The following is a 16,135-nucleotide window of genomic DNA, read 5'->3' as shown; positions in this document are numbered from 1 at the left end:
ATATTCCATTATAGGTCTACACAAGGTGAGGTATGCAACCCTCTTCACCTTTCTGGGGGCCTTAAAAAGCACATGCCTCATCATACCCAACCTCCGAGAAGCCTTTGCCGTCACCGAATCAATCTGCAAGTCCCAACTAAAATCACTAGTAATTTCAACTCCAAGATATTTAAAAGCTGATACATTCTCTAACGCTATTCCTCCTAAAAATATTCCTGTTAATATTGAAATGAAGTTGTTCAATGGTACAGAGTGTTGATCGATTATGTAGTGTTATTATGGGTGGACATACAGAAATTATGTTATGCATAGCTAATTCGGATCCACATACAACATCAGTGTCGTACCTGCCAACTCTTACGCATTGGGCGTGAGACTCATGCAATCACCCTAAAGAAAAAATGAAAATGTGTGAGATTTTTGCCCTAATTTCCACAATTTTATATATACTATCATTGATACATCAATTGCCCCAAAACCAAATCTCAAGCATTGCCCCACTCTTGGGTTGGCAGACCTGATCAGGGTTGAATTTGCTTTGTCATTTCATTCTATTTTGACTACGTTCAGTTTGTGTACTTTTGCTTTTGTCATGTGGGAATTAATTTGATTATTGCTGGTTCTGGTACAAATGAAGGTGTTAGGCTACTGTAAGTAATACTGATATTTATTAGTAAAAGGTACTTTTTATTCTATAAATTTAACAATTAACATACACAGCCAACAAAAATCTAAGCAATAATATTAATGACAAAAGCTTGAAATAGCCAATAAAGGTTACACCATTACTCGAACGGTCGTCCGTGTTTGCTTGCTCAGTCTACATGGCTGCGAGTTTTGACTGTCAAACGAGCGTCATAGCAGTTCTTAGATATAGAGGCTCAGTAGTTGAGATAGTGAAGTAAAAGAGGATCAGCTGATGATGGAGAAGGAAGGTCTATAGGTGGGGAAAAGGAATAGGCTCCAGAGAGAAGAGAGGGAGGCTCCAGAAGTAGAAGAACGTGTCTCAGCAGGTAGAAGGAGCCTCAGCAGGTCCTTGAGAAAGGTAGAGATATATAGATCGTTCAGTCTTAAGTCGTTGAAGCTGTTCCCTTTTATAGATGTCTCTGTTAGCCTGTGAGAAGGTGTTTAGGCGATCAAGTTCTGTTCTTTATGTTGCATAGGGTTAGCAATTGAGTGAACTTGTTTTATGTTTGTACATCATGGGAGTGTAATGATTGGAAATGATGACTAACTCCAATTGTTTTGGTGTGTGTGTGGTACAGGTCTGACATCTTTTAATGGTTTTCTGGCATGTCAATTGATGTCTCTTTCCTCATGAGCTACTTCCACAGGAGGTTTCTAAGCTGCTTGTAGATGAGTATATGATGATTGTCTTTATTGCTGGTCCTATAATGTATTAGGTGTTATGTTCATTGTAATATTGCGTGTGTCTCCAGTTTTTAGGCGTTTCTTCATTATGCTCTCTGCTTTTGCTAATACTTCTATACAACAATGCACTAGTGTTCAATTTGTAAAAGTGTATATTAGCAAAAACTGCCAAAAAGACCATAGAATGAAATTCCAAGTGCGGAGCAAAATGAATACAGGCTTATTCAGTGTAAATGGTAAACAATGCATTGATGAAGGTTGTGGGGCACTCCTATTTATTTAGAATAACTCTCAAGAATTATTACTAGAGTGTTCAGCGACAAGCCAATGTTGTGCATGATGAAAATAGTGAACAAATCAGTCTATTCTGTGCCAACAAGTTGGCTGCAAAGGTTCAAGTTTTGGGCAACTATGAAGACACAAATAGGCCCTTGTCGTAAGCAGGTCCAGTTTTTATTTAGCGCTTATTAATGTGCCAGGGTTAGCAAGCCAGTCAGAGACCAAAGGCCACTTTTTAACTGCATTTCTGTAAAGATCTATATGGTACGCATAAGAAAACTTAACCATTAACCCATTACCAATTTCATTCACACACAGTCATTTTTTGTTTATATTCAGTGTAAATACTACACACGACCTAATGAGAGAAATTGGCTCCTGCTGTACCCAATGCTGATTAAGGCTGCTAGTAAATTTCAATGATAAACATTATATGCATTCATCTAGACAAATAAAAAAGTTTAAAAACAAAGATATGAAATTTTATAATGTAGTTTTTTCTAAGCAATGTGCGTAGAGAAAGCAATTTTTTTCTTAGAGAAAACTACAATGTAGAAACTCATGGCATTCCTTGTTTTTTCAAATCTTGTCATATCTGGTTTGTATTTGGATCTGGTGTTGCCACTCAGAGAACTTTTTTCCTGTGATGTGAATCACAGCATCCCAATACTTTGATTGCGCATGTTTTATGATGGAAAACATACATGCAGATGTGCAAACGCATGTTGATACAAATGTTGACCATAGCTTGAGTGCAGTCTGTTTAAAATTAAGATATTTTTTCCATCGGCATATTTTTCAAGATCTCTTTTTTAAAGCTAAAGCTGCTTCTAGTAGGTCTTCCTTATAAATATCAATAATCTCAAACTCAGCCGCAGCTTCACCCATGACTAGCTAAACTCGAACAGTTCACCTTTACATTAAAGAGGGTGTTGATGAACACAACCAATGGCTTTTTCAGCTCAAAAGTATAAAGCTGGGTCAGAAAGCTGTCTTGCAGGTATTCCACATTTCTATTTTGGGCATTAGTGAGTGGTTTTTAGCTGGTTTTTAGCAGAGCTTGAAAGTACAGATTCTCTGCATTCAGTGGGCTCCTTAAGAAGCTTCACTTTATTACTATTCCAAATGCACTTTGATAGAAGTTGGGCAAAATTTGTAGTTTACCCTGCTAGTTTAAGTCCAGTGTATCTACGCGACACAGCATGTTGGCCAACATAAAATAATGCACTTGCAGTCTTAGATTTTGGAATAGTCCTTGTCCTTTTTTACTATGAACAGCAGAAAATATCAATTTGCCCGTTGGTTATAAAATGTCTTGTGTTCTTGATATTTTAGTTTTACCCTCTTTTCTGACATCTTTTTCTGATGGTGATTGAGAAGCAAATGTTTATTTCGTAAATAATGATGATTTTTATCTAGTTTTACAAGTTTGTATCTAACAGGCCTGCGTATTTGTCGTCATTCTATTTGTCTTTTTGGTAAACTTGCCTCATCAAATACTCAATAGCGTTGTTTTGCCTTGATTAAAGTAAAACTCTGTGCAACTGCGGATATTTTAGTTCAGTAGACGCTCCTATAACGTAAATTCCAAATAATCTAAAAATTTATGCAAGTTTTTTATGCTTTGTACTATGCGAAAAATTCCATAAAGCGTAAAGTGCCAAGTAGGGGCAACTTTTCAAATTCTATTTAAATGGTAACATATTTTGCCGCAGTTATGAGAGGAATAACGACATACGTATAACGTTATATCTATTATATATACAATTTCCATGACATTCTAGTTCATCATGATAGATGGTCAGATGTGTCGACAAAATAGAGAACAGGTAGCTAAGCCATTGTTAATAAATACTTGAAAAGTGATCGATTGGTGCAGGTGTCACAGCGTCAGTTAACCCCAATGTCACGAGTTGAGAGTATCGCTGAAAGTTATCTTTTATCCGAACCTTGACCCTTTGTTACCGATAGACGATGAACAGGTAGAGGCCGCTCTTTTTATGTTGAAATATATTTTTGTTTTGCTTTATTGTAAACGTATAAAATATTTGTTATTAGTTTTACTTTTTAGAATAGACGATGAATATGTGTGTTTCCCATCAACTTATTGTAGAATTACAGCAATCATAGTCTATAAAACCAGTGAAATGGATCAGAAAAGGGAGACAAGTTGTTGATGCAAACTAATAATACTGCAGTTATGATACAGCCAACAAATTAAAAAAGTTAACTCTAGTTTTTCCTTTATGTATGGCCAGAGGAGTGAGTTTGGAAAGATCTTGGAATGGATTAGACAATTTACATATATTTTACTGTTCGTATGACGTAAAATCTCTATAACGTAAACATTCCTGTAACTGATTATTTACGTTTTAGAAGCGTCTACTGTAATTCTAAATTAACTCACATAAAGTGTTAACAGCTGTCAGCTGGTTATTCCAGCCTATTAAATCCAGTCAGTTATGAAAACCTAAGCTTGAAAATGACAATAACATACACCAGTTTAATAGCTCAGCTACAAGCAACAGCTACAAGCTTCGTTTGAAGAATGTGAGATGAAAAGAATTAGACTAGCTCTTGTGTACAGTCAGTCGATGTGATGAGGACTAGTTTTAGGATACCTAAGCCTTGAATTTGATTGCAATTTTATGAGGTATTATTATTTTCAGTATTTTGTTAGATTTCTGCTCAATTTCATTGTATTTCAGGTTTTTTCAACGTATCCTAAAAACTCTGTAGTCCTTTTTTCTTCATAGATTTTTGAGTTGATCATACATGTATATCTGGGAAGCAGAACATTGTAAATTCTTTATAACATGTTTGTAGCTATCATAAATTTTTTGTCAAGATATTAAGATAACATATTAATAAGGTTAAGTTGGTGCGATGTAGAATTTCATGGTTGAGCAGTTGGTAATGAAGACGTGTTTCTTTGAGCATTTCTCTTGCAACTATCTAAAACTGAATGCCTTGTCAATGATGCTTCTGCTGTTCCAGAAACATAACTGCTTATTTTGTTTTCATTTATTCTTATTTTTTCGTGATATTGGTTTTATTTATTTTCTGTGATCATTTACTCAGCAGTTGACAGAAGTGATATTCCTGTGCAATTGCAACAGTTTTTCTGGCTGCCTTAGTTGGGAATAATAACAGTTTTAGCTTTTGTAGTTTGTCTATATCTACATCTACTTTGAAATGATAGCAATCAAATCTAAGTTTTCTTTTTATCACCGTCTTGCAGTAGTTAGTCATTTTCAAAAAATATGACATTTTCCAGACGCTCTATTTTTTCAGGTTGTCACAGGTATACTTCTCAGTTTTTTATTTGATTGGCTCATCTAGGCTGTTATCTGTTGATATACTTGAAAAGTATTTTAGATTAGTTTGATCTGTAGTTCCAGGTGCATTTTGCTGCTGGTTAAAAAGTTGAAGTTAAAGGTTAAACAGTTGCTAATATAAAGGAGAATAGCTTTCTGGTATAGGATATTTTGTCTCAAATCTTATTAAACAGCCTGTAATGAAACAAGTGGTGACGACTTGGCAAACATGAGACGCAAGAAACAACAATCTTAACCATTGGATTACTAATTTATCACCAGTTTCATGTGTCACTATTAAATGATTTAGTAAATATTCTCCACACTTTTACTGCTACTACAGCATTACTTTCTTTTACTCGTGAATAAGATTTTAGGAAATGGTTTTAAACAAAGTATTACATATACATGTATATTGAAATTTGCTGTGTAGCAGTACACACAGGTACAGCTGTTCTTTGTCTTTGAAATTTTTTTCAATACAATTATTAATCTTGCAGCCAAGTAACTAGTTGAAAAAAAATTATAGAATAGGTATAGCAAATTATAGAATAGGTATAGCAAATTATAGAATAGGTATAGCAAATTATAGAATAGGTATAGCAAATTATAGACAGTTTATATTTGCTCAAGTTTAGCTCATAAAAATTGTACATTTTATTTAAGTTATATTTGCTTGTTACTAAACATAGGCCTATATAACTCACCAAGTTTAGTACTATATATGTCAATGTATAATGAGTTATGTAGAGAGAGGGCACTTCTATTCACTGATCGGTTGTAAGCTGAAGATGGCATTCTGAGCCACATAACTGACTCCATAGCCTTCCTTCTAATGTCTAAACATTCATGCTAGGCAGCGGAAGAGAGGGTACTTGTGAATGTGTAAGCACATCATTATTTCATGTCTGCTATGTTCAGCACTCAACTCTTGGCTTTTCTTTTTTGGCAGTGTGGTACGCCAATGGGAGATTTGAAACTTTATAAAGGACTGAATGACCATGCTCTGGTCTGGTCTCCTGATGGTTAGTATTATGATGTCGGGTTGCTCTAAGTATAGTAGCAAATGCAGTTGATGGCATTCTCCACTGCAGTTCATTAAATTTTTTTCAAATTCTCCGCCATTGTTACAATTCTATAGATTTGGTAGAATACCACTGCCGCATTTACAGTTGTCTGTTGTCAGATAGCTCAATTTTTTTCTCTGCATCATGATTTTGGATTGAAGCCAGTAGGTCAACTGCGATTATTATAAATTCAGAAGCCAGATAGTTTTATACATAGCCACTTGGTTTCACCAGGGACACTTTTATTGAAGTCTTTAATGCTAAATGCTGGCTTAGTGTTAATTATACTTCATGGTCTATTATTTACTATGGAATCTGTTTAATTGTGTAAACTTGGCTTATGTAGTTCAGTCCAGACTTTAGTCTGTAGATGGTATCACAGTTTTGAATGAGAAAGTTAAGACTCTAAACAGGTTTGTAGACCTTTACAATTTTATGATCAGCTGTTTTGTGTGCTTGAAACTCTGCATCGGGCTGCTCTGAGTAGTCTTTCAGATAATATCTTAGATGGGCCAACAAAGTTTTAAAAATTATGAGTCCTGATGATGGCAAAGAAAATAAAGATTTCAAAATATTTAAGATCTATACCATTAGAGGTGTTTAAGTACTTTGGTATTCCATAAAAATTGAGCATTATCTTTCATTGCTATTTTGAAACATGGCCATCTGTTAGCAGACTAAAAATATGCTAATATTGTATACATTCTCAAAAAAACAAAAAGAAATGTTGATGCAATTACAGAAGAATATCTCTTCTATCAATTTTGGTAAAATAATGGTATGTATAATCATCACCCTGGCTGTCTCTTGCAGACATCATGGAGCTGAGGAGCAAATATCGTATTGTTGGCAAACTAATAGGGAGTCACAGTGAGATGGCTCGGCAGAATCAGACTCTGAGTCGTCCTGTTCTCCTCACCGCCTGTGAAGTGACCTTGCTGTTGGAAAAAGGTGAATAGTTTTCATGATGATGTCCTCACAGCACTCCTTAACAATTGTGGATTTATAGTATAGAAGCTGGACTATGTGGAGATATATACACCTTGAGTATTTATTTAAGAGCGTCCAAATTTGACCTTGCTTTTCTTATGAAAAATAACTCATGAGCGTCTATACATTGAGTCAGTTCCTTATCTTTTGGTAACTAATTTTCATGGGATAATTCCTTTTTTAAGCCTTCATTTCAAGGTGCTCGATTGATGTTAAACTGTTATTAAGCAGACTGCATGCAGCTTCAATTTGATTAATATTTTTAACCTTTGGCTAATTTCACATCCGCAAGTATTTAAGGCTACCAGAGCTTGAATAGTTTGTCACATGCTATAATAGACCAACCACATTCAAGCATCGTCCAAATAATAACATGTCAATATTTCAGGTAAAATAATACATATACATTGATGGCAAAAAGGTGATCCAAACAAATTGGAAACAAGTGAGCCACACCACATGTGGTCTGCAAAGTAGTTTTGAATACCATATTTTTACCTATTTGTTAACAATTCACATGGAAAGGATGTTTGGAGTTCCTATGATTTTGCCTTCTAGCTCATCAGCTGTAGCTCTGATGTTACTTTCTTGGACAGTTTTATGAGCACCATGTGAAATAGCCTTTGAGAAGTTACTATATTAGTAGTTGTTGGAATATGGCGTTAGTTAACAGTTATTCAAGTGCATTTGGTCATTGGTATAATTTCCAAAACAGCTTTCAAATAGTCCAATGCAAAAAGACATTTCATAGAATGCATTTAATTGAAGCTAGAGAGAAAAATAGTCTAAATCCTTGGAATTTAGTTTTTTATGCTGTTGCTAGTGTAGAACAAATTTTTATATATAATAGAGAGGAATTCACAATCAACTTTTTTTCTTATTTAGGTTTCGCAGCCTTGTGTGAGGAAGCAGATTTAGAGGAAAAGGATGTTGCTAAGCAACAGCAAGCTTACGAGATTTTTCATGCACGATCACTGAACGAACAGGTAGGCAGTATACATTGTATTACATACCTTTTGGAATAATTTTAAGTCCTGTCTTCATGTACTTTTTGAAAAGAAAGTACATTTGAGAGAAAGTACACACATAGTTTATGTTACCTTTGTACCCGCTGTATAACGTTGAGCTGATAAATCAGAGGCTGATAAATCATATCTTATATGAAATTTCTCACTTAATGGATAGCAAGTACCTTGGTTGTCAGATGCAGGACTTCAGTTGTCAGGTTGTGGGTTCAAACTCTCTACACCTTCACGCAATATAAAAAAAAACCACAACAAATAATATCCTTTAGATTTTTTAATAGAGAGGATGAGTTTTCTGCAGTTCAGTGGATAGGATCAGCTAGTATACAGCAGACCAAAGCAAACAACCATGGAAGTGGTCGCCTAAAACTCTAGTAAATTTATCAGAATGAGTGAACTTCACACAAGTATGAGTAAACTCATAGTTAATTGGTGTTACCATATACACTGGTTAATTTAGTCTTATGAACCCATGTGCAATTAAAGGCCTCTTTGTTACAGTTAAAGGCCTTTTTGTTACAGGTCTGTTTATATAAAAAGTCTATTTACAGGTCTGTTTACATGAGAGTGATAGTTGCTGTAAAAGTATCATATTTACTCAATATTATATTTAGTGAGGGTAGGGAGGTGTCATATTGTTGTCACTTATGCTATAAATTGTCGTATGTTTTACTTATCTGACCAGCGTGTAGGTATTGAATTATACATCGCTCACCTTGTTTGACAGCGGAAACTAGCTTGTGAAAACAAGAAACAAGAGATTTTATCTCATGCTGATGCAATTGTTGTTGGAGTTATGAAAAAACGGGACCAAGTTGAGCCGTCTACTACAAAGGAAAGAGATGAAATCCTCAATAGCATAATGGATAACATACAACCAATAGAAGAGAAACACATGTTGGTACAACAGCCAATAGGTGATGCTGCTATCATAATGATTGTCTTGTCTTTTCTCATTCTCATCTGTTTCTCTAAGCATTCAGCTTTATAAATATGAAGTCTGTTGGTCCTAATAGTGATATAATACATAATTCAACTTATTAATTATGTCCCCGTCCAATGTCTGCCATCATTACTCTGTAGCTAGTATGTAGCAGCAGTGATTTTTGGCAATCAACTGAACATTCGACTTTCTACTATGAACCAGAATTTAAATGATAATATTATTTCTCGATTAGCCAGTTTTTTTTTGTGTTTTTGGTAGTAACATACTTCTCACACAATGTAACAGGTTTAAAGTTATGATCTGAAAGCTTTTCAGCAACGATTCTCATTTGCTGATTGTTTTCTGTCGACAGAAACAGTTGCGCAGTATGCCACAATAGCCTCAGAATGGACATTCCCTCGCACTGAGTTTGAACAAGTGAAATACCTTGTGTACAAAGACTTGTGGCAGCAGCAGTTTATTTTAACCTGTGGAGCCAAATTCGGCGGCGATTTTCTTGTGTACCCAGGTGAGGATAAGTTTCAATGTAAGTTGAATTTCGTAAGAGCTATGGCATAATGTAATATCGACTTATAGATCAGGTCATTTGTGGGTTGTGTATTGCAGGAGACCCAATGTTGTTTCACGCGAAGTTTATAGCAATTTGCGAGCAGCAAGAAAGTCCCTTACAACCGACAGATGCAGTTCAGATGGCCAGATTGGCTTCGAATGTAAAAAAGACAGTTTTGTTGTGTAAAGCGGACATAACTACTGGGCAGGTCATGTATACAAAGTTGAACTACAATCCGAGGTGACTTGCCATCGCTTAGACCCTAAAAAACTGCAGATTAAATTGTCGGCAGCGGGTATGGTAACACCCATCCTCATAGATCATAATCTCCAGTCATATGCTGTACTACTTATGTTTTTAGAGATGTTTGTTAGCAATCTTTGCCTATCGCTTCTATTTTCCTAGGTGTTACTGTCTAGTGTATATAGATATCAGAAAAATACTCTCTACTTTTATACACGTTTATCTTTCGTATTTCAGTTTTGTCCTTTCTGCTCTCACAGGCATCAAGCAACACATCTAATGTTGTTGTATGTAGTTGGTAAGGCAAAGCCTAATCATAATAGAAGAAATCGCATGTTATAGTTTTGCCGTGTTTTGGGATACTACAGTCCAAACTTAGTGACAATAACATGAGAGAATTCTATCATTTCAATAACACGTTCAGCTCAAAATCTTGCATGAGCGAATTGAATGACAGTCATTTGAGAGTTGTGTTTTCTGCCATGTCTCTGCAATAACATTATATGCATTATTATTTGTTATTTTTGCAAAACTGAAGGGAAGAGTTCATTAGATGTCATAGATTTGACCGGCTTAAATCAATGCTATTCTTACAACACATACTATGTAGAGTCTTTCAGAGTGATTACTTATTACAAAGCTACAACTCTGTCTAAATACGACAGAAAGTTATTATAGTGGCCCATCATCATAAAATATTTGCTTGTTAATATTGTAGAATCAATCAGTTAGCTAATACTAGTAGCTAATACATGGTACCTAATTATTTGAACCCCAAGCCATAACTAAAATATCTCTCTCCAAAGTTGTAGCCAAACTGTTGACACTAGTTTGATGATGCGTACGTGCATTGGAGGTTGCTTAACAAATTTAAGTTAATTAGTATTAAGTATCCGTCTATGCTGACAAATACAAACACAAAATAGCATTTATTGCTGATCATTACACTTAGTTGGTAGAAAAGGGCCCCTTACTAACTCCATATTATTGCCAAGGTCTAATTTCCTTTGACCCAAGACAGAAGTATTTGGAGAATTGGCTACTCAATCATGTTTTTATAGTTTTCCTATAGTTTTCAAGTGGCAATATGTCTTCACCATTCACAATACATTCAACTAGAATTATATTTAGAATATCCAATTCTTCAATATCTTTAGCTGAAAAGAGGTTCGGTGACTGAGGTATTAATGTTATGTTGGTTCTTGAATAGCACTTATGTCTTGAGTCTAATTCTCTTTGGAACAATATCATCTTAGTAGTCTAAATTCAGTTCGTTTTTCAGGCGACCGATTGGACATACCTGGCATTGGTCTTGCAGACTCACTGTTCTTTATATAAACGAGTTGAAAATGTTCATAAGCTGATGAACTAAGCTACGGTTTATTAGAAGAGAGGAAGAAAAGCAGCCAACTATGACACAATTAACACTGCATTATGGCTTACTACATAATCAAGTGTGAGGAAAGCATTGGGCTTGTAGTAGTATCATTTTGCAGCATATTTTTTGTTTAGTTTTTAGATATACCGTAAGTCCTCATGCTCAAGCCGCGCGGCTTGTGCTCAAGAACAGATGACTCACGAAAGAAAAAATAATCCTCCAACAAGCCGCATATGCCCACAGACCGCGGCTAATGACTGAGGTCTTGTCGTCCTTGACCCTTTCGGGAGCGAGAGTGTTGAGACGGGTTTCGCTATACCCCTGTCCTCTTGAATAAGAAAACAGGCTAAATCAGTACAGGTGAAAAGAATTTTCTTTTACTTCTAAGTTCGAATTAAAATTCCTAAACCCTTACATTAAGAACTTGCTTGCCATGTCTCAGCTAGATTTTTATTGCGCTGTTAGAGGGCTTCACGTTTATGGAAAGATGCCTGTCAAAAATGAAAAGGTGTTAATAACCTATGACTGTGGTGAGTGAAACATGAGCAATAAATTCTTTAGTCTAAAGTATTCCATAAACATGACCTTGAAAATAAATGAGTAGGTCGCCAAAACCCCGTACATAAAAGTGTATCATGACTGCGATTCTATGGTTATAGCGCGAAAATGAGCAGAGACCGTATTTATCGAGAAGCCGCCCTGAGCCCCACGTGAGTTTTAAAAACTTGGCTTTAGCCGCGGCCTATGACCTTGAACCAGAAGCCGCACCCAACGACAAGCCGCGCGGCTTGAGCATAAGGACTTACGGTATGCAACTGCATTCTCCAATCTCTATAAATGTTATTTTTGACCCAAAAGTCAATAGATGGTGATTACTGGCTGACTATAGCATATTATATTATACTTACATAATTTAAATATCACAAAAGGAACGTGTGACTAAAGATAAATAAAATAAAATTGGAAAAAATAAAACAAAATCCAACATCATCGTAACAATAAGTGGAGACAGTAACTAAGTCCGTGTAAAAGTATCTCATAAAAGTTTGTTAAAACCCGTAAAATTATATATACATAAAACTGTAGAGATTTTATTTGTGATTACAATCGCCTCAATAGCTTTTTGCTAGCTTTGGAATTTATTGACTTTTCCTTAGCAGTCGTTCTTTTACGAGGACTGGGATGGCTTAGGCATGATTCCGCTCCATGAAATTTGAGGTCACAGAGCGTGCAGAAGACATATTTACACACTTTACTCGTGCACATAGCCTTTCGGGCCTCTTTGTAGAGTTTTGCTGGGCCAATACACCTTGGACACTTTACAAACTGCTGACCAGTGTTGAGCTTTTTGGCTGCTTTGGTGTACCGCTTGAACTGAATGTTTTCTGACCAGTCTTCGGGGCTGCTGGAAGAGCAGGAACTCCTAGGAGATATGTTTTTGTTAATCTGGATAGTGGCTAATGGTGCAGAGGTCGCAGAGTTGCTGCCACTTCGAAATTCCTTCGTAAGGAAATCATTTTCCTGTAAATTTAATATGCCACTCAGCAATAAAGGACCATATATGTAGCCTTTTTTACTGTCTCTCTTTAGATTTTACTTTATAGTATGACAATATGACTATAAAATATGATGTGACAGACCTGTTCCTTGAGATTGGCAAGTCTTGCACTTGTTTTGTTATCCTTTTGTAACACCAACCACCAGCTTTTGCTTACATTTTTACATCTGAAACAAGCAATTTATATCAGCATTATGAGTCATAGAATAGTTTCAATTACTGATTGTATAAAGTAGCCTACATAGATCTTGTGATGTAAGATTCATGAGAGCATTGGGTAGCAAAATAGATACCTAACTAAATCCTTATCGCTGAGAAATGAGAAGATGTTGGATATAGCTGGTATCTGTTGATCATCTAGTTCTTTTATTAAATCTAGGAATTCTTCGCCAATACGACGACCAATTAGTTTCTCCGGAGGGCATTGCTTCTTTAAATTTTCAATGTAGGATAGCATTTGTTCCAGTGACTCAGTTTGTGCATCTGCTTTAGGTAAGGATTTGGTAGGATGGTTATCTGGAGGTTTGATGAGAAGTGGATCATTTATGCAGTTACTAGATGCGTCTTCATTTTGAGATAATATTGAAGATGATAACTCGGAGAAACCAGAATCTTGCGTCAATGAACATTTGGTTTCAGATCTGGAGCGAGGTAAAAGAGGTGTGCTAGTGTCTTCTATAGCTTGAAATGATTTGGTCAATTTAGCAACCGGAGTGCTGTCCACAGTCCTAATCTTGTCATCATTGCTAGAATGTAGATTGTCACTAGACATTGCTTTACTAAAACCTGCAAATAAAATTTTAAGAATCGATAGTGGTTGTAGAATTGCTGACTGACTGCTGTTGACATCAATTTGGAGTTGTCATTTCTAAACAGCAAGGATCGTTTAGGAGTGAACCACAATTATTAGTCATGCTTTTCGCGTCGGTCTAGCGCTTGGTACTCTATGTACCTAAACACACCTGTATAGTTTATACATTATGACATACTTTGTTTGTATTGCTTTTATACTCATCTGATGATAATGCGAGACTGAAAATTGTATCTGCATGCATAAGCTTGGTATTAAATTTATTGCTTGGCTTGCATAAGCTTGGTATCAAATGCATATTTCTTTACATAAATCCTATTATCTAGACCTAGATAAATCCATAAATATTCACTTGGTACAAAAAGTAATTAAGCCATTGAAATTGTTGTTGACTACGTAGCCTACATTATAATTCTAATATTTATTCATGGCGTTTACCCGCGGCTGTCATATCAGTTAGCTATAATTATACTAACATCTAAATTATTGGAATTGTAAACTATCTTACGTATTATTACATCATCAAATTTCATAACTTACAGCTTCTGAAAAAGCGGAGCTGTTAATGCTCGCTCAATAAACAGCTAGCTCTATCGCAAAAATACGATGATTTTAGTGTTTGAATTTGCCGCTAATGAGTTGATTATCGGTCAAGGCCTATGGACCAATAATTTTATCTATTCGCCTGTCATTCAGAATGGCAGAACAAGAAATTATTATTAGGAAGTTTTGCCGAATTCTTTAGAGGGTGTTGGGCTTATCTTTACACTGCTACATGTACGCCGACAAGTTGCTGCCTGTTTTGTCTGGCGAAAGCATTTGACGGCGCTTAGGATTATTTTTCTAATTTCCACGCCAGCTGACTCACGACCTCTCTTAGCGATTTTGAAGTTTTGTAAGTAAGTTTGTACTAACTGTTATGGATGGATATGGAAAACTATGTTATGCATAATTAATCCGAATCCACACACAATAACGGTGTTGAATTTACTTGGTCGTTGTATTTTGACTATGTTCAGCTTGTACACTTTTGCTTAGTTTGTGAGAACTGAATTGATCATTTTGTTGTATGGCCTAATTTGAAAAACATTTCTATTTGTGAAATGAAATTACTGCCAATAAAGTACTATATATATATACGTATATATATGTATATACATATATATATTTATGTGTATATATATAATATATCATTACTGGTTCAGGTACTAGTGAAGGTGTTAAGCTATTGTAAGCAATACTGATATTCACCAGTTACACATATTTCTTTATTTTCTAAGTCAACCAATTAAAATAAACAACTATCAAAATTATAAACAATAATATTAATGACTAAGGTTAAAATAGCCAGTAAAAGTTACACCCTTACTCGTCATAACATGGACGCCCGCGAACATGGACGAACAGCGAGGCTCCACAGGCAGAAGAGAGAGCGAGGCTCCACAGGCAGAGGAGAGAGCGAGGCTCCACAGGCAGAGGAGAGAGCGAAGTTCCACAGGCAGAGGAGAGAGCGAGGCTCCACAGGCAGAGGAGAGAGCGAGGCTCCACAGGCAGAGGAGAGAGCGAGGCTCCACAGGCAGAGGAGACAGCGAGGCTCCACAGGCAGAGGAGACAGCGAGGCTCCACAGGCAGAGGAGACAGCGAGGCTCCACAGGCAGAGGAGACAGCGAGGCTCCACAGGCAGAGGAGAGAGTGAGGCTCCACAGGCAGAGGAGAGAGCGAGGGTTCACAGGCAGAGAAGAGCGCGAGGCTCTGCAGGCAGAGGAGAGAGCGAGACTCCGCAGGCAGAGGAGAGAGCGAGGCTCCGCAGGCAGAGGAGAGAGCGAGGCTCCGCAGGCAGAGGAGAGAGCGAGGCTCCGCAGGCAGAGGAGAGAGCGAGGCTCCGCAGGCAGAGGAGAGAGCGAGGCTCCGCAGGCAGAGGAGAGAGCGAAGCTGCACAGGCAGAGGAGGCAGCGAGGCTCAACAGGCCGAGGAGGGAGATAGGCTTCATAGGCAGAGGGAAAAGAGGGAACCTCGACAGGCCCTTAAGAAAGCGACTGAGTCATTCGAGCTGCTCTATTTTATATGTCTCTGTTAGCCTGTGAAAAGGTGTTTCTACGTGTCCAGGTACTGTTCTTTATGTTTAAGAGGGCTAGCAATTGAGTGGACTTGCCTTGAGTACATCATGGAAGTGTAAGGATTTAAATTAATGATCAACTCCAATTGTTTTGGTCGTGCCTGATAGAGGTCTAATTTCATTTGATGGTTTTTCTGGCCGCCAATTAATGTCTTTTTCCTCATGAGTTACCTTCACGGGAAGTTTCTAATCTGCTTGTTGATAGGTATATGATGACTGTTTTTCAGATGGTTCTCTGATGTACTGTTATGATGTTATTAGGTGTCATGTTCATTATAATATTGCATATAACTCTGGTGGTTTAGGTTTATCTCCATTATTATATGTGCTTTTGCTAATACTTCTATACAACAACAAAATAGACAATAGTTGTAAAATTGCTAACAGTTGTCGCTTAGTATTTTAATACATGTGGCAATTTGGGCTTAGTGATGAATTTCAGGCTTATTTGCGAAATGGAATATTAATGAGCGTTTTGCCTACA

General features: G+C 36.6%; 3 protein-coding genes across 3 annotated transcripts; 2 read left to right on the top strand and 1 right to left on the bottom strand.

Moving 5' to 3' along the window:
• Positions 1 to 267: 267 nt before the first annotated feature.
• Positions 268 to 10,302, top strand: LOC137391381 (tRNA-splicing endonuclease subunit Sen34-like). Its single transcript, XM_068077837.1, has 7 exons — positions 268 to 1,045; positions 5,920 to 5,992; positions 6,848 to 6,985; positions 7,910 to 8,010; positions 8,777 to 8,966; positions 9,348 to 9,503; positions 9,602 to 10,302. Exons 2-7 carry the CDS (start codon positions 5,932 to 5,934, stop codon positions 9,787 to 9,789), a joined length of 834 nt encoding a protein of 277 aa, XP_067933938.1. The 5' UTR covers positions 268 to 1,045; positions 5,920 to 5,931; the 3' UTR covers positions 9,790 to 10,302.
• Positions 10,303 to 12,062: 1,760 nt separating this feature from the next.
• LOC137391574 (F-box only protein 5-like) lies at positions 12,063 to 14,160 on the bottom strand. Its single transcript, XM_068078088.1, has 4 exons — positions 14,076 to 14,160; positions 13,018 to 13,510; positions 12,807 to 12,891; positions 12,063 to 12,687 (listed from the first exon to the last, which is right to left on the bottom strand). The coding sequence occupies exons 2-4, from the start codon at positions 13,494 to 13,496 to the stop codon at positions 12,268 to 12,270; spliced, it is 984 nt and encodes a 327-aa protein (XP_067934189.1). The 5' UTR covers positions 13,497 to 13,510; positions 14,076 to 14,160; the 3' UTR covers positions 12,063 to 12,267.
• Positions 14,161 to 14,930: 770 nt separating this feature from the next.
• On the top strand, positions 14,931 to 15,518 carry LOC137390739 (caldesmon-like). The gene has a single exon (XM_068077062.1). The coding sequence runs from the start codon at positions 14,931 to 14,933 to the stop codon at positions 15,516 to 15,518; it is 588 nt and encodes a 195-aa protein (XP_067933163.1).
• Positions 15,519 to 16,135: the final 617 nt, after the last annotated feature.

The sequence above is a fragment of the Watersipora subatra genome, chromosome 3, assembly GCF_963576615.1.
Source record: "Watersipora subatra chromosome 3, tzWatSuba1.1, whole genome shotgun sequence".
In the NCBI taxonomy this organism is placed as follows: domain Eukaryota; kingdom Metazoa; phylum Bryozoa; class Gymnolaemata; order Cheilostomatida; family Watersiporidae; genus Watersipora; species Watersipora subatra.
This window is presented reverse-complemented; position numbering and strand designations above follow the sequence as displayed.